At 38.2% G+C, this 25,722-nt stretch overlaps 1 protein-coding gene, 1 long non-coding RNA gene and 5 other non-coding genes across 7 annotated transcripts; 6 read left to right on the top strand and 1 right to left on the bottom strand.

Annotated features, from left to right (window-relative positions):
• Positions 1–839: 839 nt before the first annotated feature.
• On the bottom strand, positions 840–1,998 carry LOC130965496 (uncharacterized). The gene is made up of 2 exons (XM_057890255.1): positions 1,930–1,998; positions 840–1,361 (listed from the first exon to the last, which is right to left on the bottom strand). The coding sequence occupies exons 1-2, from the start codon at positions 1,996–1,998 to the stop codon at positions 840–842; spliced, it is 591 nt and encodes a 196-aa protein (XP_057746238.1).
• A 1,435-nt stretch (positions 1,999–3,433) lies between these two features.
• LOC130969783 (uncharacterized) lies at positions 3,434–4,314 on the top strand. Its single transcript, XR_009081917.1, has 2 exons — positions 3,434–3,637; positions 4,123–4,314. It is a non-coding gene; the product is annotated as an uncharacterized LOC130969783 (long non-coding RNA).
• On the top strand, positions 3,738–3,837 carry LOC130972360 (small nucleolar RNA Z157/R69/R10). The gene has a single exon (XR_009083543.1). It is a non-coding gene; the product is annotated as a small nucleolar RNA Z157/R69/R10 (small nucleolar RNA).
• Positions 3,946–4,030, top strand: LOC130972362 (small nucleolar RNA R11/Z151). The gene has a single exon (XR_009083545.1). It is a non-coding gene; the product is annotated as a small nucleolar RNA R11/Z151 (small nucleolar RNA).
• LOC130972363 (small nucleolar RNA Z152/R70/R12) lies at positions 4,116–4,227 on the top strand. The gene has a single exon (XR_009083546.1). It is a non-coding gene; the product is annotated as a small nucleolar RNA Z152/R70/R12 (small nucleolar RNA).
• Positions 4,315–4,378: 64 nt separating the features above from the next.
• On the top strand, positions 4,379–4,505 carry LOC130972371 (small nucleolar RNA snoR80). The gene has a single exon (XR_009083554.1). It is a non-coding gene; the product is annotated as a small nucleolar RNA snoR80 (small nucleolar RNA).
• An 8,809-nt stretch (positions 4,506–13,314) lies between these two features.
• Positions 13,315–13,422, top strand: LOC130971795 (small nucleolar RNA R71). Its single transcript, XR_009083004.1, has one exon. It is a non-coding gene; the product is annotated as a small nucleolar RNA R71 (small nucleolar RNA).
• Positions 13,423–25,722: the final 12,300 nt, after the last annotated feature.

The raw sequence follows: 25,722 nt of genomic DNA, 5'->3' as shown, positions 1-25,722 counted from the left end.
TAATCCTTATAATTTGAAATTAGACTTTGCATGTTAGGATGTAGAATGTAGTAGAGCTGTACATACGAATCGGTTTGGGTAGCGATTTTTGTTTCTTTAATTTCCAACTATGATTAATTAACTGAATTTATTTCCTTTAATCAATCTTATTCCTTGTGTTATTGTTTTTTTTTGAAATTCTTATTGTTTATGCTCATATGAGTCCCTTTTTTTATTATTTGTCCGTTTTTTAGTTTTTCCAATTTTTTCTTTTTAATTTGCACCTGACTACTAGGGACAGTACAATTTGGACCTTAACGAGCCTGTAGGTAGCCCGTTGGATACTTGGTTTACCATGGGAGAGACGCCCCAGTCTGCATTTAGGTTAGACCGTCCGGTTGATGACGTTGCACAGAAGGCGGCCCAACCGACTAAAGTCAGGCGTCCTCGTCGACGTGGGACAGGATCTCATCTGCTTGGTCCTTTTGATGCCGTCGCCCAGAATGATGGTGATGATTAGTCTGTTGTGTTGTATTTTTATTTTGCATATGTGATTTATCTACTTGTTAGTGAATTTATGTTTACATATTATGGATGACTGTTATATGGGATCTTCATCTACTAGTATATAGCTAATGATATATTTATATTGATGACTATATGAAAATTTGTATAATGGAAGTCGATTTTCCTTGATTCGTTGAATTGATTTAGTTCTGAGTACATTAATACAAAATAGCAAAGTGATAATGAACTACTTGAATTAAAGGAAAGTATTACATGATAATAAGGACCAATACTAAACTGATAACAATTAAACTGGCACATAACCTAATACAAAGTCACTAAACTATCTAAACCTATATGCCGCTAGTAGAACCTCGCTGAGGGCAACCCCTTCGGGTGTGACCGGGCTGCCTGCATAGGCCATACCGCTTCGATCGACTAGTGTCAGCTACGTCTATGTTGTTGTGGATGCGGGTGGACCGTGGTCGTCCTTCTCTTGCCCGTCTCATGTTCGGGTCGAGGATGACAGTCAGACGGTTATATGGGGGCCAAAGCCCCTCTAGAATACAAGGTGCAAAGGATATCTGGTAGACCTTGAATACCTCAGACATGCTGTAGACTTCATCGACGTAGGTGGCCCAATCTAGTCGTAACTGCGCACAGCATGGAATGGCATGGCAACAGGGATAGTGCAGTGCCTGGAAGTATCCACAATCGCAGGTGCGATCCCTTAGGGAAACCCAGTAGCTACCAAACAAGAATTTTTCTGTGGGGGTAGTCTCTGCCACAGTATACTCAACTTGATGCCTGCCGAACACGGTCACCGTGAAGCACCTCGAATTCCTCAAGTTTCGCTCAATGGCCTTAACAAGTGCCTAGAAAAACCAGTGCCGGACCCTAACTGTGCCTCTGCCGTCTGCCCCTAGATAACAAACAACTCAGCTAGCCGTAGATAGGTTGACTTCACCAAGGATGTCACCGGTAGATTTATTGTGCCATTCAAAATAGAGTTCACGCACTCAGATATGTTGGTTGTCATATGACCATATCATCTCCTCCCATCCTTGTGCTGTGTCCACCTCTCATACTCCATCCTGTTTGCCCAATCACACATGGTCGGGTTCTCTGTTAACTAAAAAACGGATAAATAATAAAAAAGGGACTCATAAAAATAATAAGAATTCCAAAAGAAAACCAATAACACAAGGAATCAGATTGATTAAAGGGAAATAAATTCAGTTAATTAATCATAGTTGGAAATTAAGGAAACAAAAATTGTTACCTAAACCGATTCGTATGTACAGCTCTACTACATTCTACATCCTAACATGCAAAGTCTAATTTCAAACTATAAGGATTAAAACTATAAATTCTAGTTCCTCTCCCTTACATACCAATTTTCTAATTAACAAATGCTAACACTAAAAAAAATATATAACTGACCTCGTCACCAATAGCACCGGCAATATGGGCAACACCGTTCAGTCGGTACAAGCTCTGTTCGTCTGCCATGATATCCAGCTGGAGGTCGGCACTCAGATACCTCGGACCCGCTCTCAACTTGCTCTGACCTCTCTCTAGAATTTTCTCTCTCTAAACAACTTTAAAATGACTCCAAATAAGTAATCCGCGGCTGCCTTCTACGGTTTATATGGGCATTCACTCTCTATGTAAACCGCTATAGCCTCCAGTGGTTTACGCACGTGTCCCTATACACATAAACCGCTACTGCCAATAGCGGTTTATGGCCAAGCATCAATACACAGAAATCGCGACAGCCTCTAGCGATTTCTCTGTTCCCCCATTTGTATATAATCCGCGGCTGACTATAGCGGATTATGTGTTTACGTAAATTACTATTGGCAGTAGTAGTTTCTATAGATATATAAAATAATGTATTTGTGTCTTCATATTTAAAAGAATGTAATTGCATAAATTTAAAAGACAAACAATTTATTTATATAAATTGCCCTGATAATAATATACAAAACAAAATATAATGCATGCCCGAAAAAAATTACACCATCAAAATGAAAAGAATAGCATAGTTGTTAGCCGGTTCCTAATAAATAGGAAGTTCAGGCAGTTGGGTTTGTTCATGGAATTGTATAAGGAATAAAACCCACCAGAATCGGTCCACGTAGTACAAATTGTTAAAATTAAGATACTATAATAATACTAATTAATTTTATGTTTATTTTTGTATTAGTTATTTTTAAAATTTAATATTTGATTGTATTTAAAATACAGTAAAAATATATATTCTAAATTTTAATTTTAGATTTTTAATTATTTTATATTTTTATTCATATAGGATTAATTTGATCGGTTCAACTAATAACTCATAAATTGAATCAATAAACTAATAGTTTGATCTATTGAATTTTGATAACTATAAAAAATAGTATTATTCTGACTGGTTTTAAAAATTGTGTTAAGTTAAACTAAAAAAATATTTTAAAAATTTTAGTGTACACATAATATTTTTAAATTGCAATATATGAATAAATTATGCATATAAATTAATTTCTCTCTAATATTATGCCTTTGTTCTGAATGGTTTTATATTATATCTCTGTCATGTTTTGCTTTATGTAAATTATTCTGAGATGTAGTGATTTATTTCTTATCAGTATAAATTATCTTAAATAGCAATTATTTAGTATAGCTCGTGAATAAGTAAATTATTCTACTTCAGAATGATTAGTAGAAAAGTAAGACTTAATAAATAGAAAAAATTTAACTTGTGGTATATTTAAAAGTTTTAATAAATGACCATTTATAAAATTTGTTATTATTATTAGGGTTTTTTGACACAAATTATTATTAGGGCTTTTAATTTTGAAAATTTTGTAAGAAAAAATAAATAAAAAAAGATAAAAATAGATTGGACGAGTAGCAGGAAGTTTAAGACTTTTAAGTCCAGCCCACGCGACAAAAAGGGCAAAATTTTTTGTGAACCCACAGGAGAGCCGCCACAAACTCAAATGCTCATAAACCCTAATTTGTATCTCCTCACTCCCCTTCCTTCCCTATATAATCCAACCCAATTGCACTTTCTTTCCACCACCCTGCTTTCGCAGCGATCCAAATGTCTCTTTAGGGTTTCTTCACCACGCTTTACCGTTTCGGATCTTGAATTCTCACAAAGGTTGCATCTTTACGAGTTGGGCGTTCTGTTTTCTTCGTTGTTTTATGTTGTTTTTCGTCATTATTTTCATCTCTCCCAATTAAAGTTGTGGTAATTTTGGTTCCGTGCTGTGACGAAGCAATTTTTTGGACTAGAGTTTCTGATCTGGGATTCTTCACCCCGGAATTTGATTATTAACCCTTGGCTGTCTGAGCACACTTCAAATTATTTCAAAATTTTAGGGTTTAATGTCTGCTCTATTTTCTCAATACTACCCTTTCAAATTTTCTACAAATTCCGTTTTTGATGAACTGGTTTGAGAAAATTTTTGGCTTATGATGAAAATATAATTATCTTAGCGGATTTCAGTGAGATTTCATATCAATGATCTGATTGTTACACACACTGAAGCCTTTGATTTGTTTCAATATCGAATTTTTCACTTAATATTATTATTATTATTTTCCGAAGTAGTTTCAATTAATTTCAAGTTTGGTTAAGTGCAGTGACGAGATGAAAACACTGGATGTGTTTTTTGAGCAGTGGACGTTACCGTCAGGTTTCGCCGTGAGCTTAATTTTTAAAAACGACTTCTCCTTCTTCTGAGCACTATAGTTATTGATGAAGTTTGCATAGCAATAACAATTCAAGTGATTTTGGGAATTTGTATGAATGTGAATGTTTCTTTGTTTATGGAATTCTCTCTGGTGTTTATAATGTGATATTTGGTTATTTACTATTAAGAGTTAGATTGCGTCCATTACCAATTCCAAGGGATTTTATGTTCCTCTTGGTATAATGGCTTGGACGCCATATTTATGTTGTGGTCATCCTGATTGGTGGTTTTCTTATTCCGTACCATTTTATCCTGGAAACGCCACATACATTCCTGTTTCAAGAATTATATTATACAAACGATAGAGTTTATCTGAACTAGTATGAGACATACCAGCATGTACCCGTGGACACTAATAATCTATTAATCTTCAAACGATATAGTTGATTAGTTATTTGGGACTCAAATCACACGGATTCATAAATACTATTTAGAATAACCCAAAAAATATTTAAAAACATAAAAAAGTAAAAAACATTAAACTCAATATAATCTAAATTCAAAGTCTCTTATGTTTCATAACAAAAGTGAACTCAGAAAGCTTCTTCTGAACCCCAGTTTTATTGGCCCAAAACTGTGGTGTTGCATCATTCCACATTTCCACTCCCACCTCCGTTTGGAGTTGGGATAGTGACGTATATATCACCGTGGCGACAGAATTAATGTTTTGCCATAGTTGGAAACTCTTGCAATGGATGAGAAAGTATGAGTTGGATGATTCTGACCGAGAGAATATGAAGGAAGGACTAAAGCAAGCGTTGCAGATTTTAATAGTGATGGGTGCAGTGGAGCTAGGCACAAGTGATGACCATAGGATCAAATGTGAAGCCAAGAGTGCAAAGGAATTGAGGGAGTTTGTGGAATCAGTATATGTAACGGGTGATCGAATGTCTCATGAAGAGAAATGGAGTGTATATAGTTCTACGAAGCAGAGAGACACATGACACGAACGGAACGAACACATCAATTCTAAAAAATTGTGGGACATGGGAATATATTTATTTAGTATTTAGTTTAATATAAATAAAAGTCTAATCTAACTTAATATTAATAATTTCTAATATCTAAAAAATAAGTAATAATATTAAAAAAATCTAAAAAGATATTATTATTAATATTTTTAAATCTCGTAAAGTGAATTTTTGTTGTGAGCGTTATTCATTTGGTATTAATTTTCTATATTTCAACTACTACAATTGAGAAATCTTTTTCAATTATGAATGTTGTGAAGAATAACTCAGAAATAAAATAAAAGATGAATTTCTTACTAATTGTCTTTTAATTATATTAAAAAGAAAATTTCTTACAAACAAAAGAAGACTTTAGTAGAAGGTTGGACTTCAAGTTCTCGACAGAAAAGCTGGAATATCTTTAAGAAGGTCCAAGAATTCGGGTGAATTTGAAAAAGAGCAACGTTACAAGTCAAAGAATGTTTGATTCAAAATCGGTAAAAGGGAGTGAAACGTCTAACTTTAAGAAAAAGCAATCATAGACGTAAAAGAAAGCACATTCTGAGTTATCTAGAGGAGGAAAACATATTCTCTCTTTGGGATCGGGCACTACTAGCTCGTAATTTCTCTCATCCTCTTTGTTCTCACAAATTTTATGGTGTCTACGGAACTCTTCACAATATTGCTTATCAACTACAGAGACACAAAAAAACAGAGGTATCTACCCAATTTAGAACAACACAGCACGACATAAAAGCTATACTTACAAATGCAAAATAAAGAGATCGTCACTTAAAGAGTTCGGACGATGTCTAAAACAGATCGGGCAAAAACAAACAAAACACATCAAGATGGTTTCAAATCCCTTCTACATACAAAAAGCGTCAAAAATGGTGTATCTCCTATGCTATCAGTAACGACATCATTACATAGTAGCAGCACCATTGGGGGCAATACGACAACGAACCGAAAAACGGTTACAAATATAGTTCCGCAAAACTTAGAAAATCCTCCAGATAACCAACAGTAATTCAATCAACATAAATTATTTAGGTTCAATCAACAAAAGTGGTTTCAAAATTTTTTTTCAGATTAAACAGCGGTAGTCAACGACTTTCCCAAAGAAAAGTTTTAAAGAAAACAACTACGACCGCCACCAAAATCCAAGAATCAACAAAACAAAGAAGCCTATTGCTAGCATGACTGTTTGAAAGCCATTCAAGACAGTTGCAAGACAAATAGAACATAAAGCTACTGATAAATAGAAGCACTAACCTTGAATTTTCGAAGAAGGAGGGGCACATCAAATGACAAAACCACGTAAGTTCCTCTCCATAATAACAAGCTAAAACCTTCAGAAGATCCAAGACGAAGAAATCTTGGAAGCAAGAGCAATTGAAAAGCGACAAGGGAAGAGAGAGAATCCTCACAGTAATAAAGAAAAATAAAAGGTTCTTTGCAAAGAAAAAAAGATGAAAGATTTTCAAAAATGTGAAAAAGAAGAAGAGGAAGAGTCAAAGTGCTTTTATAAAAGTAAAGGGGAAAAAGGGATTTTTTAAACCCTTCTTAAAAACATGCGCGAATTCTAAGGAAATTGCCGCGCAACGTTCGCTCCCTCATTTAAGGAGGCAACGTTCAAATTTTCAGAAACACTAAATGCTCGAGTGACCTAATATAAAGCTCGGACTCACGTAGAGGCACTGTTCATACTCTGACCTAACGGATAAAGACAGGCCCAATAAGTAGAAAAGGTCCGACCCAGAGAGGGGCCTTTGACCTATACCCGGCCTCTTTAAAGGGGCCGGACACTGTGAAAGGAGCCCAGCTCTACTTGCCCATGCAAGTAACTACCTCCACAAATCTCTCCCACTATTTCTATCTTTCCTAAAAGATAGATCTCAATAGCTCCCAAGATAAAACGAACGGTCATCCACCAATAAAGGTGGAACTACTCATACAAAGATGGTTATGGAATCTACTATAAGTACACTAACACCCTCAAGTATAATTTACATTCTGATCTATTAAAAACCTGCCTAAAGCCCTTGCTGACTTAAGCATCGGAGTCTCTTGCAGGTACCATACCCCACCTCCTCACGAGAAACTCGGACGGTGCACCTCGGCACCAACCAAGTCGGGCGCTGCCTCACAAGGGATCTATACCTCACATTCAAGCTCAAATCAACGTTTAAGGTAACGCTCAGAACAGAGAGTTTCCATAATGTGAGAGTAAAAGGGATGTTGTAGTGAGAAAAAGAGACATGTTCATGAATCAGAAGCACCCTTTTTCCATCATATGCATATTTGACACCCATCTTAAGCCACCTACAAATCACCGGTGACAAGTAACTCCCATTATTTTGTCCTAAATTGACAAAAACATTCTTAACTTTCTCTCAAACATTTCAATTGTGCCGTTTCTTTTAATGAAAAATCCTCAATTTCCCTCACCGAATGAACTTATAAATAAAACGGGCTTGGTGATTTTGTCTTAGAAAAAGTTTTTTTTTCTCATAACCCACGAATACACCAGTTAATTTTTTTAGATATTGATCAAATTTTGGTGTAATATTCAATTATTGGATTTTACAGTATTTTTTAAAATTTTGGGTGGGACAATTCGCAAGGAGCATATTGTACTTTTAATATTTAAATATACAATACGCAGGGGCTACTATATATTTTAATATTAAATATACGAGTAAAGTACCAATCCGGTCCCTGTCCAATTTTGCGAATGACAACATGACTCTTGACAAAAAAATGGTCTACTTTGGCCCCTAACCTTGTGCTCCGTCTGCCAACGCGGTCCTTCTGTGACTTTCTTCATCAAGGAGTGATGGAACTTGCTGATGTGTCTCGTTAAGTTGTTTAGGTGGAGGGTTAAGGTGGTGGTGCGCGAAATTGTGAACACTACAACTTCACACAACTAACCAGCAAGTGCACTGGGTCGTCCAAGTAATACCTTACGTGAGTAAGGGTCGATCCCACGGAGATTGTTAGCATTGAAGCAAGCTATGGTCATCTTGTAAATCTTAGTCAGGCAAACTCAAATGTATATGATGATGAACGAAAATAATATAAAAGATAAAGATAGTGATACTTATGTATATCATTGGTGTAAGAGCTTCAGACAAGTGTATGAAGATGCCTTCCCTTCCGTCTCTCTGCTTTCCTACTGCCTTCATCCAATCCTTTCTTACTCCTTTCCATGGCAAGCTCGTATAGGGTCTCACTGTTGTCAGCAGCTACCTCCCCACCGTGCAGTGAAAGCTAATGCACGCACTCTGTCACAGTGCTGCCAATCACCGGTTTGGTTCCCTCCCCTACCGGAATAGAATCACTCTTTTGCGTCTGTCACTAACGCCCAGTAGGTTACAGGTTTGAAGCACGTCACAGTCATTCAGTCATTGAATCCTACTCAGAATACCACAGACAAGGTTAGACCTTCCGGATTCTCTTGAATGCTGCCATCAGTTCTTGCCTATACCACGAAGACTCTGATCTCACGGAATTGAATGGAAGAACAATAGTAATTGCATTAATACTCGAGGTACAGCAGAGCTCCACACCTTAATCTATGGTGTGTAGAAACTCCACCGTTGAAAATACATAAGCATAAGGTCTAGGCATGGCCGAATGGCCAGCCTCCCAAAGGTCTAAGATAGCATAAAACAAAGATAGCTACCAAAAGTCCTAGATTTCAAGCTCTCTAATACAATAGTAAAAGGTCCTACTTATAGAAAACTAGTACATAGATGAGTAAATGACATAAAAATCCACTTCCGGGCCCACTTGGTGTGTGTTTGGGCTGAGCAATGAAGAAATTTCGTGTAGAGACTCTCCTTGGAGTTAAACGCCAGCTTTAGTGCCAGTTTGGGCGTTTAACTCCCAATTAGGTGCCAGTTCCGGCGTTTAACGCTGGAATTTCTTGAGGTGACTTTGAACGCCGGTTTGGGCTATCAAATCTTGGGCAAAGTATGGACTATTATATATTGCTGGAAAGCCCAGGATGTCTACTTTCCAACGCCGTTGAGAGCGCGCCAATTGGGCTTCTGTAGCTCCAGAAAATCCACTTCGAGTGTAGGGAGGTCAGAATCCAACAGCATCTGCAGTCCTTTTGAGTCTCTGGATCAGATTTTTGCTCAGGTCCCTCAATTTCAGCCAGAAAATACCTGAAATCACAGAAAAACACACAAACTCATAGTGAAGTCCAGAAAAGTGAATTTTAACTAAAAACTAATAAAAATATACTAAAAACTAACTAGATCATACTAAAAATATACTAAAAACAATGCCAAAAAGTGTACAAATTATCCGCTCATCACAACACCAAACTTAAATTGTTGCTTGTCCCCAAGCAACTGAAAATCAAATAAGATAAAAAGAAGAGAATATGCAATGAACTCCAAAAACATCTATGAAGATCAGTATTAATTAGATGAGCGGGGCTTTTAACTTTTTGTCTTTGAATAGTTTTGGCATCTCACTCTATCCCTTGTAATTCAGAATGATTGGTTTCTTTAGGAACTCAGAATCCAGATAGTGTTAATGATTCTCCTAGTAAAGTATGATGATTCTTGAACATAGCTATTTATTGAGTCTTGGCTGTGGCCCAAAGCACTCTGTCTTCCAGTATTACCACCGGATACATACATGCCACAGACACATAATTGGGTGAACCTTTTCAGATTGTGACTCAGCTTTGCTAAAGTCCCCAATTAGAGGTGTCCAGGGTTCTTAAGCACACTCTTTTTTTTGCCTTGGATCACAACTCTTATTCTTTCTCTTTTTTTTTTTCGGTTTTTCTCTTTTTTTTTTTTCGTTTGCTTCCTTCTTTTTCTTGCTTCAAGAATCATTTTTAATGATTTTTCAGATCCTCAGTAACATGTCTCCTTTTTCATCATTCTTTCAAGAGCCAACATTCATGAACCACAAATTCAAAAGACATATGCACTGTTCAAGCATACATTCAGAGAACAAAAGTGTTGCCACCACATCAAAATAATTAAACTATTATAAAATTCAGAATTCATGCAATTCTTTCCTTTTTAATTAAGCACGTTTTTATTCAAGAGGTGATGGATTCATAGGACATTCATAACTTTAAGGCATAGACACTAAGACACTAATGATCACAAGACACAAACATGGATAAACATAAGCATAAAATTCGAAAAACAGAAGAATAAAGAACAAGGAAATCAAGGAACGGGTCCACCTTAGTGATGGCGGCTCTTTATTGCTCTTGAAGATCCTATGGAGTGCTTGAGCTCCTCAATGTCTCTTCCTTGTCTTTGTTGCTCCTCCCTCATGATTCTTTGGTCTTCTTTAATTTCATGGAGGAGAATGGAGTGTTCTTGATGCTCCACCCTTAGTTGTCCCATGTTGGAACTCAATTCTCCTAGGAAGGTGTTTACTTGCTCCCAATAATTTTGTGGAGGAAAGTGCATCCCTTGAGGAATCTATCCATCTCCCATGACTCGGAGGTGGAAGCTTTTGCCTTCCCTTTCCTCTTTTTAGAGGTTTCTCCGGCCTTGGATGCCATAAATGGTTATGAAAAAGCAACGCTTTTACCACACCAAACTTAAAATGTTTGCTCGTCCTCGAGCAAAAGAAGAAAGAAGAGAGTAGAAGAAGAAGAAATGAGGAAGAGGGAGATGGTAGTGTGTTCGGCCAAGAAGGGTAAGAAGGGGTGTTTAGGTTGTGTGAAAATGAAGAGTTGAAGAAGGGTATTTATAGGAGAGAGGGGGGTAAAGGTTCGGCCATTAGGGGTGGGTTTTGGGAGGGAAAGTGGTTTGAATTTGAAGGGTGAGGTTGGTGGGGATTTATGAAGGATGGATGTGAGTGGTGAAGAGAAAGATGGGATTTGATAGGTGAAGGGTTTTTGGGGAAGAGGTATTGAGGTGATTGGTGAATGGGGGAAGAAGAGAGAGAGTGATGGTGGGGTCCTGTGGGGTCCACAGATCCTGTGGTGTCAAGGAAAAGTCATCCCTGCACCAAATGTTGCTCAAAATCACGTTTTGAGCCATTTCTGGCGTTAAACGCCGGGCTGGTGCCCATTCCTGGCGTTTAACGCCGGGCTGGTGCCCATTCCTGGCGTTTAACGCCAGGTTGTTGCCCTTTACTGGCGTTTAACGCCAGTCTGGTGCCCCTTTCTGGCGTTAAACGCCCAGAATGGTGCCAGACTGGGCGTTAAACGCCCAACTGCTAGGCTTACTGGCGTTTAAACGCCAGCAGCTTCTTCCTCCAGGGTGTGCTGTTTTTCTTCCTGTTTTTCATTCTGTTTTTGCTTTTTTCATTGTTTTTGTGACTTCTTATGATCATCAACCTACAAAAAAGATAAAATAACAAAAGAAAATAGTTAACTATAAAACATTGGGTTGCCTCCCAACAAGCGCTTCTTTAATGTCATTAGCTTGACAGAGGACTCTCATGGAGCCTCAGAGATACTCAGAACCGTGTTGGAACCTCCCAACACCAAACTTAGAGTTTGAATGTGGGGGTTCAACACCAAACTTAGAGTTTGGTTGTGGCCTCCCAACACCAAACTTAGAGTTTGACTGTGGGGGCTCTACTTGGCTCTGTTTTGAGAGAAGCTCTTCATGCTTCCTCTCCATGATGATAGAGGGATGTCCTTGGGCCTTAAACACCAAGGATTCTTCATTCACTTGAATGATCAACTCTCCTCTATCAACATCAATCACAGCCTTTGCTGTGGCTAGGAAGGGTCTGCCAAGGATGATGGATTCATCCATGCACTTCCCAGTCTCTAGGACTATGAAGTCAGTAGGGATGTAATGGTCTTCAATCTTCACCAAAACATTCTCTACAAGTCCATGAGCTTGTTTTCTTGAATTGTCTGCCATCTCTAATGAGATTCTTGCAGCTTGCACCTCAAAGATCCCTAATTTCTCCATTACAGAGAGGGGCATGAGGTTTACACTTGACCCTAAGTCACACAAGGCCTTCTTGAAGGTCATGGTGCCTATGGTACAAGGTATAGAAAACTTCCCAGGATCCTGCCTCTTTTGAGGCAGTTTCTGCCTAGACAAGTCATCCAGTTCTTTGGTGAGCAAGGGTGGTTCATCCTCACAAGTCTCATTTCCAAATAACTTGTCATTCAGTTTCATGATTGCTCCAAGGTATTTAGCAACTTGCTCTTCAGTGACATACTCATCCTCTTCAGAGGAAGAATACTCATCAGAGCTCATGAATGGCAGAAGTAAGTCCAATGGAATCTCTATGGTCTCATTTTGAGCCTCAGATTCCCATTGTTCCTCATTGAGGAACTCAGAGGAGATTGGTACACGCCCACTGAGGTCTTCCTCAGTGGCGTCCTCCTCCTCTCTTTCCTCTCCATATTCGGCCATGTTTATGGCTTTGCACTCTCCTTTTGGATTTTCTTCTGTATTACTTGGGAGAGTGCTAGGAGGGAGTTCAGTAACTTTCTTGCTCAGCTGACCCACTTGTCCTTCCAAATTTCTGATGGAGGACCTTGTTTCATTCATGAAACTTTGAGTGGTCTTTATTAGATCAGAGACCATTGTTGCTAAGTCAGAAGTATTCTGCTTAGGACTCTCTGTCTGTTGCTGAGAAGATGATGGAAAAGGCTTGCCATTGCTAAACCTGTTTCTTCCACCATTATTGTTATTGAAACCTTGTTGAGGTCTCTCTTGATTCTTCCATGAGAGATTTGGATGATTTCTCCATGAATAATTATAGGTGTTTCCATAGGGTTCTCCTAGGTAATTCACCTCTTCCATTGAAGGGTTCTCAGGATCATAAGCTTCTTCCTCAGATGAAGCTTCCTTAGTACTGCCATGTGCATTTTGCATTCCAGACAGACTTTGAGAAATCAAGTTGACTTGTTGAGTCAATATGTTTTTCTGAGCCAATATGGCATTCAGAGTGTCAATCTCAAGAACTCCTTTCTTCTGACTAGTCCCATTGTTCACAGGATTTCTTTCAGAAGTGTACATGAATTGGTTATTTGCAACCATTTCAATCAATTCTTGAGCTTCTGCAGGCGTCTTCTTCAGATGAAGAGATCCTCCAGCAGAGCTATCCAAAGACATCTTGGATAGTTCAGAGAGACCATCATAGAAAATACCTATGATGCTCCATTCAGAAAGCATGTCTGAAGGACATCTTCTGATTAATTGTTTGTATCTTTCCCAAGCTTCATAGAGGGATTCTCCATCCTTCTGTCTGAAGGTTTGGACTTCCACTCTAAGCTTACTCCATCTTTGTGGTGGGAAGAACTTTGCCAAGAAGGCATCGACTAGCTTTTCCCAAGAGTCCAGGCTTTCTTTAGGTTGAGAATCCAACTATATTCTAGCTCTGTCTCTTACAGCAAAAGGGAATAGCATCAGTCTATAGACCTCAGGGTCAACCCCATTAGTCTTGACTGTGTCACAGATTTGCAAGAATTCAGCTAAGAACTGATGAGGATCTTCCATTGGAAGTCCATAGAACTTGCAATTCTGTTGCATTAGAGAAACTAATTGAGGCTTAAGCTCAAAGTTGTTTGCTCCAATGGCAGGGATAGAGATGCTTCTCCCATAGAAATCAGGAGTAGGTGCAGTGAAGTCACCCAGCACCTTCCTTGCATTGTTGGCATTGTTGTTGTTTTCGGCTGCCATATGTTCTTCTTCTTTGAAGAATTCGGTCAGGTCCTCTAAAGAGAGTTGTGCTTTAGCTTCTCTTTAGCTTTCGCTTCAAGGTCCTCTCAGGTTCAGGGTCAGCTTCAACAAGAATGCCTTTGTCTCTGCTCCTGCTCATATGAAAGAGAAGAGAAAAAGAAAATGTGGAATCCTCTATGTCACAGTATAGAGATTCCTTGAAATGTCAGAGGAAAAGAGAAATAGAAAGAAGAAGGAGAAGAAGAATTCGAACTTTAGTTAGATAAGGTTCGAATTGTGCATTTAGAAGGAGTGGTACTCCATAAATAGAAGGATGTGGGAAGGAGGGAAGAGAATTTTCGAAAATTCAATTAAAAGATTTTGAAAACATTTTGAAAATTTGATTGATAATTTTCGAAAATTCAAAGTGAAAAAGAAATCAAGTGATTTTTGAAAAAGATTTTGAAATTAGAAGTTAAAAAGATTTGATTGAAAACTATTTTGAAAAAGATATGGTTAAAAAGATTTAATTGAAAAGTTATGGTTTTAAAAAGATGTGATTGAGAAGATATGATTTGAAAACTATTTTAAAAGATATGATTTGAAAACAATTTGAAAAGATATGATTTTAAAAAATTAATGACTTGCCTAACAAGAAAAGATATGATTCAAACATAAAACCTTTCTTAATAGAAAAGGCAAAAAATGTTCAATCAAATCATTAATTGTTAGTAAGTATCTTTGAAAAAGGCAAGAAATTGATTTTGAAAACATTTGATTGAAGAGATATGATTTGAAAAAGATTTGATTTTGAAAAACTTTGAAAACTTAAAAAAAATTGATTTTGAAAACAAAATCTTCCTCCTAGCACCATCCTGGCGTTAAACGCCCAGAATGGTATACATTCTGGCGTTTAACGCCCAAAATGCTACCTCTTTGGGCGTTAAACGCCCAACCAGGTACCCTGGCTGGCGTTTAAACGCCAGTCTGCCTTCTTCACTGGGCATTTTTGAATGCTCAGCTTTTTCTGTATAATTCCTCTGCAGTATGTTCTGAGTCTTCAATTCTTTGTATCATTGACTTGAAAAGACACAAATTAAAAATATTTTTGGATTTTTAATAATCAAAATGCAAAAGGAATCAATTAACAATGCATGCAAGACACCAAACTTAGCAGTTTGTATACTACTGACACTAACAATATGAGAATGCATATGAGACACACAAAATACTTCAAGTCAATAGAATTCAAAGATCAAAACAAAGAAATATATGCATGGATTCGAAAAATATAACAAAAACATGCATTTGACACCAAACTTAAGATGAGACACTAGACTTAAGCAAGAAACATCAAATATTTTTGGTTTTTTTATGAATTTGTAATTTTTTTGTATTTTTCGAAAATTAAGTGGGAAAAGGTATCAAAATTCTTAATGAGAATTCCAGGAATCAGTGCAATGCTAGTCTAAGACTCCGGTCCAGGAATTAGACATGGCTTCACAGCCAGCCAAGCTTTCAAAGAAAGCTTCGGTCCAAAACACTAGACATGACCAAAGGTCAGCCAAATCTTAGCAGATCACTGCTCCAAAAGCACAATTGATGAAAATCAACAAGCTCTTGTGGTGATAAGTTGAAACCTCGGTCCAATCAGATTAGACATGGCTTCTCAGCCAGCCAGATTTCAACAAATCATCATGAAACTCTAGAATTCATCTTCAAGAATTTCGAAAAAAATAAATACCTAATCTAAGCAACAAGATGAACCGTCAGTTGTCCAAACTAGAACAATCCCAGGCATTGTTACCAAAAGCTTGCTCAAAACTTGAACAATCCCCGGCAACGGCGCCAAAAACTTGGTGGGGCGAAATTGTGAACACTACAACTTCACACAACTAACCAGCAAGTGCACTGGGTCGTCCAAGTAATACCTTACGTGAGTAAGGGTCGATCCCACGGAGATTGTTAGCATTGAAGCAAGCTATGGTCATCTTGTAAATCTTAGTCAGGCAAACTCAAATGTATATGATGATGAACGAAAATAATATAAAAGATAAAGATAGTGATACTTATGTATATCATTGGTGTAAGAGCTTCAGACAAGTGTATGAAGATGCCTTCCCTTCCGTCTCTCTGCTTTCCTACTGCCTTCATCCAATCCTTTCTTACTCCTTTCCATGGCAAGCTCGTATAGGGTCTCACTGTTGTCAGCAGCTACCTCCCCTCCGCGCAGTGAAAGCTAATGCACGCACTCTGTCACAGTGCTGCCAATCACCGGTTTGGTTCCCTCCCCTACCGGAATAGAATCACTCTTTTGCGTCTGTCACTAACGCCCAGTAGGTTACAGGTTTGAAGCACGTCACAGTCATTCAGTCATTGAATCCTACTCAGAATACCACAGACAAGGTTAGACCTTCCGGATTCTCTTGAATGCTGCCATCAGTTCTTGCCTATACCACGAAGACTCTGATCTCACGGAATTGAATGGAAGAACAATAGTAATTGCATTAATACTCGAGGTACAGCAGAGCTCCACACCTTAATCTATGGTGTGTAGAAACTCCACCGTTGAAAATACATAAGCATAAGGTCTAGGCATGGCCGAATGGCCAGCCTCCCAAAGGTCTAAGATAGCATAAAACAAAGATAGCTACCAAAAGTCCTAGATTTCAAGCTCTCTAATACAATAGTAAAAGGTCCTACTTATAGAAAACTAGTACATAGATGAGTAAATGACATAAAAATCCACTTCCGGGCCCACTTGGTGTGTGTTTGGGCTGAGCAATGAAGAAATTTCGTGTAGAGACTCTCCTTGGAGTTAAACGCCAGCTTTAGTGCCAGTTTGGGCGTTTAACTCCCAATTAGGTGCCAGTTCCGGCGTTTAACGCTGGAATTTCTTGAGGTGACTTTGAACGCCGGTTTGGGCCATCAAATCTTGGGCAAAGTATGGACTATTATATATTGCTGGAAAGCCCAGGATGTCTACTTTCCAACGCCGTTGAGAGCGCGCCAATTGGGCTTCTGTAGCTCCAGAAAATCCACTTCGAGTGCAGGGAGGTCAGAATCCAACAGCATCTGCAGTCCTTTTGAGTCTCTGGATCAGATTTTTGCTCAGGTCCCTCAATTTCAGCCAGAAAATACCTGAAATCACAGAAAAACACACAAACTCATAGTGAAGTCCAGAAAAGTGAATTTTAACTAAAAACTAATAAAAATATACTAAAAACTAACTAGATCATACTAAAAATATACTAAAAACAATGCCAAAAAGTGTACAAATTATCCGCTCATCAGGTGGTAAGGTAGAGGCTAGAGACCCACTTAGATTGTTAAAAAGAAAAAGGATCTATATATCCTTTTCATGTAAGTATAAACTATGCATTTTGCTCTTTCGGAAGACTCTTATTCAATGAGTCTGGTCATCTCTCTCACTTTTCTTCATGTTTGGAACCCTAAACCACCATGAGTAGTAGTAGAGAGAGTGAAAGTGGAAGAGATGGAGTGAACGATGAAGGTAGGAGTGTCTCCATGACTCCACCTTGTCCACTTGGTTTAGGCACTACAGATCTACTAGGAGCATTATACATATTGTTGGTGGGAAGTTGTGTGTTGTGTGGAGTAGGAGGCCTTAAATAAGAGTCAACGGTGGGAGATTTTGATACACCACTCTTGTAAGGACATAATTCTAATTGTGAAAAAGATTACAACCTCTACTTGGGGAGAAAATTGTGAAAGTGAAATTGCATACTTCTGTGTGATTAGTGTCTTTCTCTTTGGAGCTGATTTAGATAGTTTCTTCTTCTATTTTTTTGCCTTTGTCTAGAATTACAAAGAACACACAATTCATATATTTAATGAAAGATTATAAATATATATGTGAAATATATCTTTTGAAGATTGCTCACCACTGGATAGTTCCTGTAAAGTTGGCATTCTGACTGCTTCCTTATATTTTTTGAACCTGTATAAACGATTATTCAAAAATAATTTATTAAATACCTAGCTATTTTATTTACAAACAATTAAACCCTGACCAACACAAAATATAACACTTAAACCCCTAACTATTTTTTGAATAGGACGAACCGAACTTTGAAGCGACAATACCTGTGTGGTGTTGGTAGAGTTCACTGATGCAAACTTTTTTTTGCTAGCTCTTCTTTCCTTCTTGGTCATAGCCTTCCAATTAGGATATTAATGGGATTGTAGCAAGTCTTATAGTAATGGCCTTTTTTTTTTACCACACTTGTTACAGATCATTTCAAATATCTTCTTGGCCTTATTAGAATGCATTTCTCCCTCAACAAGATCAATTCTTCTATTCATTTTTGGATGATGAGCAGGTTTTTTTAATTGGAAAAGAAACTGACTTATAAGTGAATCATTTGGTATCTAATAGTTTTTATTAGGGTTAAGTACTGTTTTCATCCCTAAGATTTGGGGTGAAAATTAAATTCATCCCCCTCCTTTTTTTGTTATTAAAATCATCCTGAACGTTACAAAACGTTATAAAATCGTCCTTTTTTATTTTATTTTACCATCCCTTATCAATTAATAAAAATTGATCTTGGCGGCCCTTATCCAGCGCCTGATCTTGGCTTCAAGTTGCTTCCATTCCAGCCGTTGAACGTCGCCTATGCTCAGCTTCTCGATCCCAAGCCTCCGGAAACTGGAGTCCACGGCGGACTTCCTCACACTGCCGTACACCTGAATACACTAGCCGGATGAGATCATCCTCTCCCGGATGAGATCATCCTCTCCATGATGCTGCGGAGGTCGTAGACTGCTTCCGAGGGTATCAGATCGATCTCCCGGATGCTGCTAGTGGAGCGGTAGCTGCTGTTCATGCTGGAAGCACCGTCACTGCTGTTAAAGCGGAAGAGATTAGTGCAGCCATCGGCCTCGCTGCTGTCTTTGTCGTTGAGATGGCATTGCTTTGAAGCTGAGGAAAAAGAGGACGATGAGGAAGAATCAGCAGATGCGTCTTGTTGTTGTTGTTGTTGTTGGTCATGGTCTTCTTCGTCTTTGGGGGTGGTGATATGGAGGGAAGTACGGTCTATGAGTGAATCGGCTTCGATGGGGTTGGTGTGGGAGATGAGGATGTTGCAGAACTTGTAATGCGTGAGCATCTTTCTTGTCTTTTCCTAGTGAATTTGCAATCAATTTGTTAAGTTTAATCTAGAATTAATTTTCTTTTAGCCACTTTGGATGCTACTTTGAGTCTTTTGTAATTCTGTTTATTTTAGGTAGCATTCGGTTGGAATTGATGGAGTTTCTGCAGCACAAAAATTTAAATGGGATGAGAGCGAGGAGCGACGCGCTCGCGTACCTGACGCGTGTGCGTGATTTGGAACTTTCCATGGTGACGTGGGCGCATGGTTGACGCGTACGCGTGATTTGAAGATTTGTATGGCGACGCGTACGCGTACCTAACGCGTACGCATGACACGCGAAGAAGACCATCGACGCGTACGCGTGACATGCGCCACGTGCAAAAAACGCAGAAAAACGCTGTGGGTGATTTCTGGGCTATTTTTGACCCAGTTTACAGCCCAGGAAACACAGATTAGAGGCTGCAGAATAGAGGACTCAAGGGAACACTTCCTGTTACTTCTCAAGTTAGGCGTGGGTCCTACGAAGCAAGTGGTCTCCATCCATCACTTAAAGACTTACTGATTGTCATAATTAATTCTGATTTAAATTTAAATATTATAGGAAAAGATATTAGTTTAGATATTAGATTTTAAATTAATTAGGATGAGATATAAAAGATATTAGGATTCTATACCAATTAACATTTCGTACTCTACAGTTTACCAGAATCCTTATTTTCTTCTCTGAACCATGAGCAACTAAACCTCCACTGTTAAGGTTAGGAGTTCTGTCTATTGTATGGATTGATACTATTATTTTCTATTTTAATTCATGTTTTGATTTATATTTCAAAAATTATTTTTATTCTTTATTTTATGAATTTGGGTGGAATGGAAGTATGACCCATTTTCTAATTGAGTTCTTGTATAACTTGGAAAAGCTCTTTACTTGAACAACAACTTGAAAACAATTTCTCCTAAATTTTAATTATTTGGATTTAACGGGATACGTGACATATAATCCTCTTATTTTTGGATAATTAGAATTTTTGTGGCATATAAATTGGAATTTGATCTTTACCCTCTAATTGGGATTAATTGACCAAGGAATTGGCAGTGGATGAATTTTAGAGGAGACTAAGAAGGTCTAAGGAATTAAGGTCTAGTCACACATAGTTTACCATGAATTAAATCTTGCATGATTAAAATAGTTAATAAAAAAAGTCAATCCGGAAAATAGATAACTCTGAAGCCTTAACTGTTTCTCCATATTTTATTCCCAACTTATTCACCTGCTATTTTCAAACTCTGAATTTACTATTTAATGCTCTTTGAACACTTAAACACTATTTTTTTTGTTTGCCTAACTAAGTAGTTTCACCAACCATTGTTGCTTGATCCATCAATCCTCGTGGGATCGACCCTCACTCACCTGAGGTTTTACTTGGGTCGACCCGGTGTACTTGCCGGTTAGTTTTTGGGTTATAAAATCCTGCACCAAGTTTTTGGCGCCGTTGCCGGGGATTGACTGTGATTAACAACTATCAGTTGTTTGATTGCTTAGATTAGGTGTTTTAGTTTTAATTTAATTTAAATTTTATTTTAAAAATTTTCGGAAAAAAAAAGAAAAAATATTTTAATAGCACTAATATTTTTAGTAATTTCTGAAATTAAGTTTGGTGTTTCCTAGTTCAGGTTACCTCACTGGAAATTCTCTGCACTCTGACATAGAGAGTTCCATTTTTTTCTTGTCTTCTGTTTCTTTATGCGCAGGAACAGAGACAAAGAACATCTCTTAGACTTTGATCCTGAACCTGAAAGGACTTTCAGGCAGCGTTTACAACAAGCTAGACTTTGCAAAGCTGCAGAATCCACTATGGATCCTAACAATGCTGATAATGTCAATGTGGCAAATCCGAATGGGAATGAGCAACAAAGGAGAGTACTTGGTTCTTACTCTACTCCTACTGCAGATCTTTATGGAAAAAGCATTGTGGTGCCTCCTATAGATACAAACAACTTTGAGTTGAAGCCACAATTGGTCATCCTGGTGCAACAAAATTGCCAGTATCATGTCTTCTTCACGAAGACCCAAATCAATTTATTTCTAGTTTCTTGCAAATTTGTGATACTGTGAAGACAAATGGAGTAAACCCAGAGGTGTACAAACTCATGCTCTTCCTGTTTGCTCTAAGGGATGGAGCAAAACTATGGTTAGATTCCTAACCCAAGGAGAGTTTAGATACTTGGAACAAGGTTGTTACTGAGTTTTTCACTAAATTTTTCCCACCAAAGAAGCTGACTAAGCTTAGGGTGGAGGTTCAGACCTTCAGGCAGAAGGATGGTGAAACTCTGTATGAAGCTTGGGAGAGATACAAGCTACTGACTAGGTAATGCCCTCCGGACATGTTCTCCAAATGGACCTAACTAGATATCTTTTATGAAGGTTTGGGTGAAATGTCCAAGATGTGCTTAGATAATTGATGAGCGGATAATTTATACGCTTTTTGGTATTGTTTTTAGTATGTTTTTAGTATATTTTAGTTAGTTTTTATTATATTTTTATTAGTTCTTAGTTAAAATTCACTTTTCTGGGCTTTACTATGAGTTTGTGTGTTTTTCTGTAATTTCAGGTACTTTCTGGCTGAAATTGAGGGACCTGAGCAAAAATCTGATTCAGAGGCAGAAAAGGACTGCAGATGCTGTTGGATTCTGACCTCTCTGCACTCGAAGTGGATTTTCTGGAGCTACAGAAGCCCAATTAGCGCGCTCTCAATTTCGTTGGAAAGTAGACATCCTGGGCTTTCCAGCAATGTATAATAGTCCATACTTTGACCGAGATTTGATGGCCCAAACTGGCGTTGCAAATCAGCTTCAGAATTCCCGGCGTTTAACGCAGGAACTGGCACAAAAATTAGAGTTAAATGCCCAAACTGGCAAAAAGCTAGCGTTTAACTCCAGAAAAAGTCTCTACACATGAAAGCTTCAATGCTCAGCCCAAGCACACACCAAGTGGACCCCGGAAGTGGATTTTTACGTCATTTACTCATTTCTGTATATCCTAGGTTACTAGTTCACTATTAATAGGATCTTTTGACATTGTATCTCAACCTCATGACACTTTACAAGTTTCTTATTGTATCTTCTACGGCATGAGTCTCTAAACCCCATGGTTGGGGGTGAGGAGCTCTGCTGTGTCTTGATGGATTAATGCAATTACTACTGTTTTTCATTCAATCACGCTTGCTTCTATTCTAAGATATCACTTGTTTCTAAACTTGATGAATGTGATGATCCGTGACACTCATCATCATTCTCACCTATGAACGTGTGCCTGACAACCACCTCCGTTCTACCTTAGATTGAGTAGATATCTCTTGGATTCCTTAATCAGAATCTTCGTGGTATAAGCTAGAATTGATGGCGGCATTCAAGAGAATCCGGAAGGTCTAAACCTTGTCTGTGGTATTTTGAGTAGGATTCAAGGATTGAATGACTGTGACGAGCTTCAAACTCCTGAAGGCTGGGCGTTAGTGATAGACGCAAAAGAATCACTGGCTTCTATTCCAACCTGATTGAGAACCGACAGATGATTAGCCGTGCTGTGACGGAGCGCGTTGAACATTTTCACTGAGAGGATGGGAGGTAGCCATTGATAATGGTGAAACCCTACATACAGCTTGCCATGGAAGGAGTCTTGCGTGCTTGAAGAAGAAGACAGTAAGAAAGCAGAGATTCAGAAGATAGAGCATCTCCAAAACCTCAACCTGTTCTCCATTACTGCAAAACAAGTATTTAATTCATGTTCTTCTACTTTTCACAATTAAACCTGAGAATTACTGATCTCCTGACTAAGAGTTACAAGATAACCATAGCTTGCTTCAAGCCGACAATCTCCGTGGGATCGACCCTTACTCACGTAAGGTATTACTTGGACGACCCAGTGCACTTGCTGGTTAGTTGTGCAGAATTGCAAAAGTGTGATTGCAATTTCATGCACCAAGTTTTTGGCGCTGTTGCCGGGGATTGTTCGAGTTTGGACAACTGACGATTTATCTTGTTGCTTAGATTAGGACTGTTTTATTTTTGTTGGTTTAGAGTCTTTTATTTGAGTTTAGTTTCATATTTTAAGTTTGGTGTCAATTGCATGCCTTTGTTTTCTTTTAATTTTTCGAATTTGCATGTTCTTAGTCCTTTCTTGATCTTTAAAAATTCTAAGTTTGGTGTCTTCTTTGTGTTTTCCTTTAAAATTTTCGAACATTTGTGCTTGATTTTCTAAAAATTTTAAGTTTGGTGTCATTTTGTTGTTTTTCTCTTTCCTTATTTCAAAAAATCAAATCTTTTTCAAAATAATTTTCAATCATATCTTTTTAATTGCTAATTCCAAAATCTTTTTGATTAATTAATTAATTTAGTCTTCAATTTGTTTTGATTTTATTCCCTTTTAGTTTTCGAATCTTTATTTTATTTTCCATTTAATTTATTTTACTATTTTCGGTTTTTTTTAAAAAAAATATTTATATATATATAATAATAATAAAACAAAATAATATCCACATCATCTCCCTTTCTCCATCATGGACCTAAGTGGAAGTGAGCAGTCCAGAAGGACTCTGGGGTCATATGGTAACCCCATTACAGCTGCATATGGGAGTAGCATCTATATACCTCCCATTAAAGCAAGCAGCTTTGAGCTAAATCCTCAACTCATTATCATGGTGCAGCAAAATTGCCAGTATTCCGGTCTTCCACAGGAAGAACCTATTGAGTTTCTGGCACAGTTCTTACAAATTGCTGACACAGTACGTGATAAAGAGGTGGATCAGGATGTCTACAGATTATTACTGTTTCCATTTGCTGTAAAAGATCAAGCTAAGAGGTGGTTGAATAACCAACCCACAAGTATAAAAATATGGAGACAGTTATCAGACAAATTCCTGAATCAATTTTACCCTCCAAAAAGGATGACACAGCTAAGGCTGGACATCCAAGGCTTTAAACAAGAGGATAATAAATCCCTTTATAATGCCTGGGAGAGGTATAGAGGTATGCTAAGGAAATGCCCCTCTGAAATGTTTTCAGAGTGGGTACAGTTAGACATCTTCTACTATGGGCTTATAGAAAAAGCTCAGATGTCTTTAGACCACTCAACTGGTGGATCTATACACATGAGGAAAACGATTGAAGAGGCTCAAGAACTCATAGATACTATTGCTAGAAATCAATATTTGTACTCTAGCAATGAGTCCGCTACAAAAGAAGAAGCTATGGCAGTAGCCACTGATCCTAATCCTCAAGAACAGATTGTTGAGCTTAATCAGCAATTACACCTGATGACAAAATAATTAGCAGAATTTAAAGAGATGCTCCAAGAAACTAAAATTGCTAACAAGAACATAGAATCATAGTTGAATCAGACAAAACAGCAGTTATCTAAGAAGATAACAGAAGAATGCCAAGCAGTTCAATTGAGGAGTAGAAAGACATTGAATAACACTGCTCAAAGTGGCAAAAAGCCAAGAAAGGAACAACTGACAGAGGATAACCAGACCACTGTTCAAAATCCCTCTGAGGACAGTAAGAGCCCAGAGAGGAATACTCCTGGCGTTCAAACGCCAGGAAGGGGGAAAAAGTTGGCGTTAAACGCCCATTCCTTGCCCAATTCTGGCGTTCAAATGCCAGAAAGGGGGAAAAAGTTGGCGTTAAACGCCCATTCCTCACCCAATCCTGGCATTCAAACGCCAATGAGGAATCAGACACCTGAGAGTGCTGATAGTAACCCCTCTAAAAAGGCTTCTCCAACCACCTCTGTAGGGAATAAACCTGCAGCAACTAAGGTTGAAGAATATAAAGCCAAGATGCCTTATCCTCAGAAACTCCGCCAAGCGGAACAGGATAAATAATTTGCCCGCTTTGCAGACTATCTAAGGACTCTTGAAATAAAGATTCTGTTTGCAGAGGCACTTGAGCAAATACCTTCTTATGCTAAGTTCATGAAAGATATCTTAAGTCATAAGAAGGATTGGAGAGAAACTGAAAAAGTGTTTCTCACTGAAGAATGCAGTGCAGTCATTCTGAAAAGCTTGCCAGAAAAGCTTCAAGATCCTGGAAGCTTTATGATACCATGCACATTAGAAGGTGCTTGTACCAAGACAGCCCTATGTGACCTTGGAGCAAGTATCAATCTAATACCTGCATCCACTATCAGAAAGCTTGGGTTGACTGAAGAAGTCAAACCAACCCGGATATGTCTCCAACTTGCTGATGGCTCCATTAAATATCCATCAGGCATAATTGAGGACATGATTGTCAAGGTTGGGCCATTCGCCTTTCCAACTGACTTTGTAGTGCTGGAAATGGAGGAGCACAAGAGTGCAACTCTCATCCTAGGAAGACCTTTCCTAGCAACTGTACGAACTCTTATTGATGTACAAAAAGGGGAAGTAACCCTGAGAGTCAATAAGGATGAGTTCAAGTTGAATGCTGTCAAAGCTATGCAGCATCTAGACACATCAAATGATTGCATGAGCGCTGATATTATTGACTCTTTGGTAGAAGAGATCAATATAACTGAAAGTCTAGAATCAGAGCTAGAGGACATCTTCAAGGATATTCAGCCTGATCAGGAGGAACCAGAGGAAACAAAAGAATTTTTGAAAATTCCTCAGGAAGAGGATAAGCCTCCCAAACCTGAGCTCAAACCACTACCACCATCCCTGAAGTATGCATTTCTGGGAGAGGGTGACACTTTTCCAGTGATCATAAGCTCTGCTTTAAATCCACAGGAAGAGGAAGCACTAATTCAAGTGCTAAGGACACACAA

Source organism: Arachis stenosperma, chromosome 3, assembly GCF_014773155.1.
Source record: "Arachis stenosperma cultivar V10309 chromosome 3, arast.V10309.gnm1.PFL2, whole genome shotgun sequence".
NCBI classification, from domain to species: Eukaryota; Viridiplantae; Streptophyta; class Magnoliopsida; order Fabales; family Fabaceae; genus Arachis; species Arachis stenosperma.
The sequence above is the reverse complement of the archived record's forward strand: the minus strand, read 5'-3'. Positions and strand labels throughout refer to the sequence as shown.

Coding starts and splice junctions, on each gene's coding strand:
- LOC130965496 (XM_057890255.1), bottom strand. CDS start 1,998: ATGGCAGACGAACAGAGCTTGTACCGACTGAACGGTGTTGCCCATATT. Junction 1,362..1,929: donor CCGGTGCTATTGGTGACGAG/GTCAGTTATATA, acceptor TGGTTTTTCTAG/GCACTTGTTAAGGCCATTGA.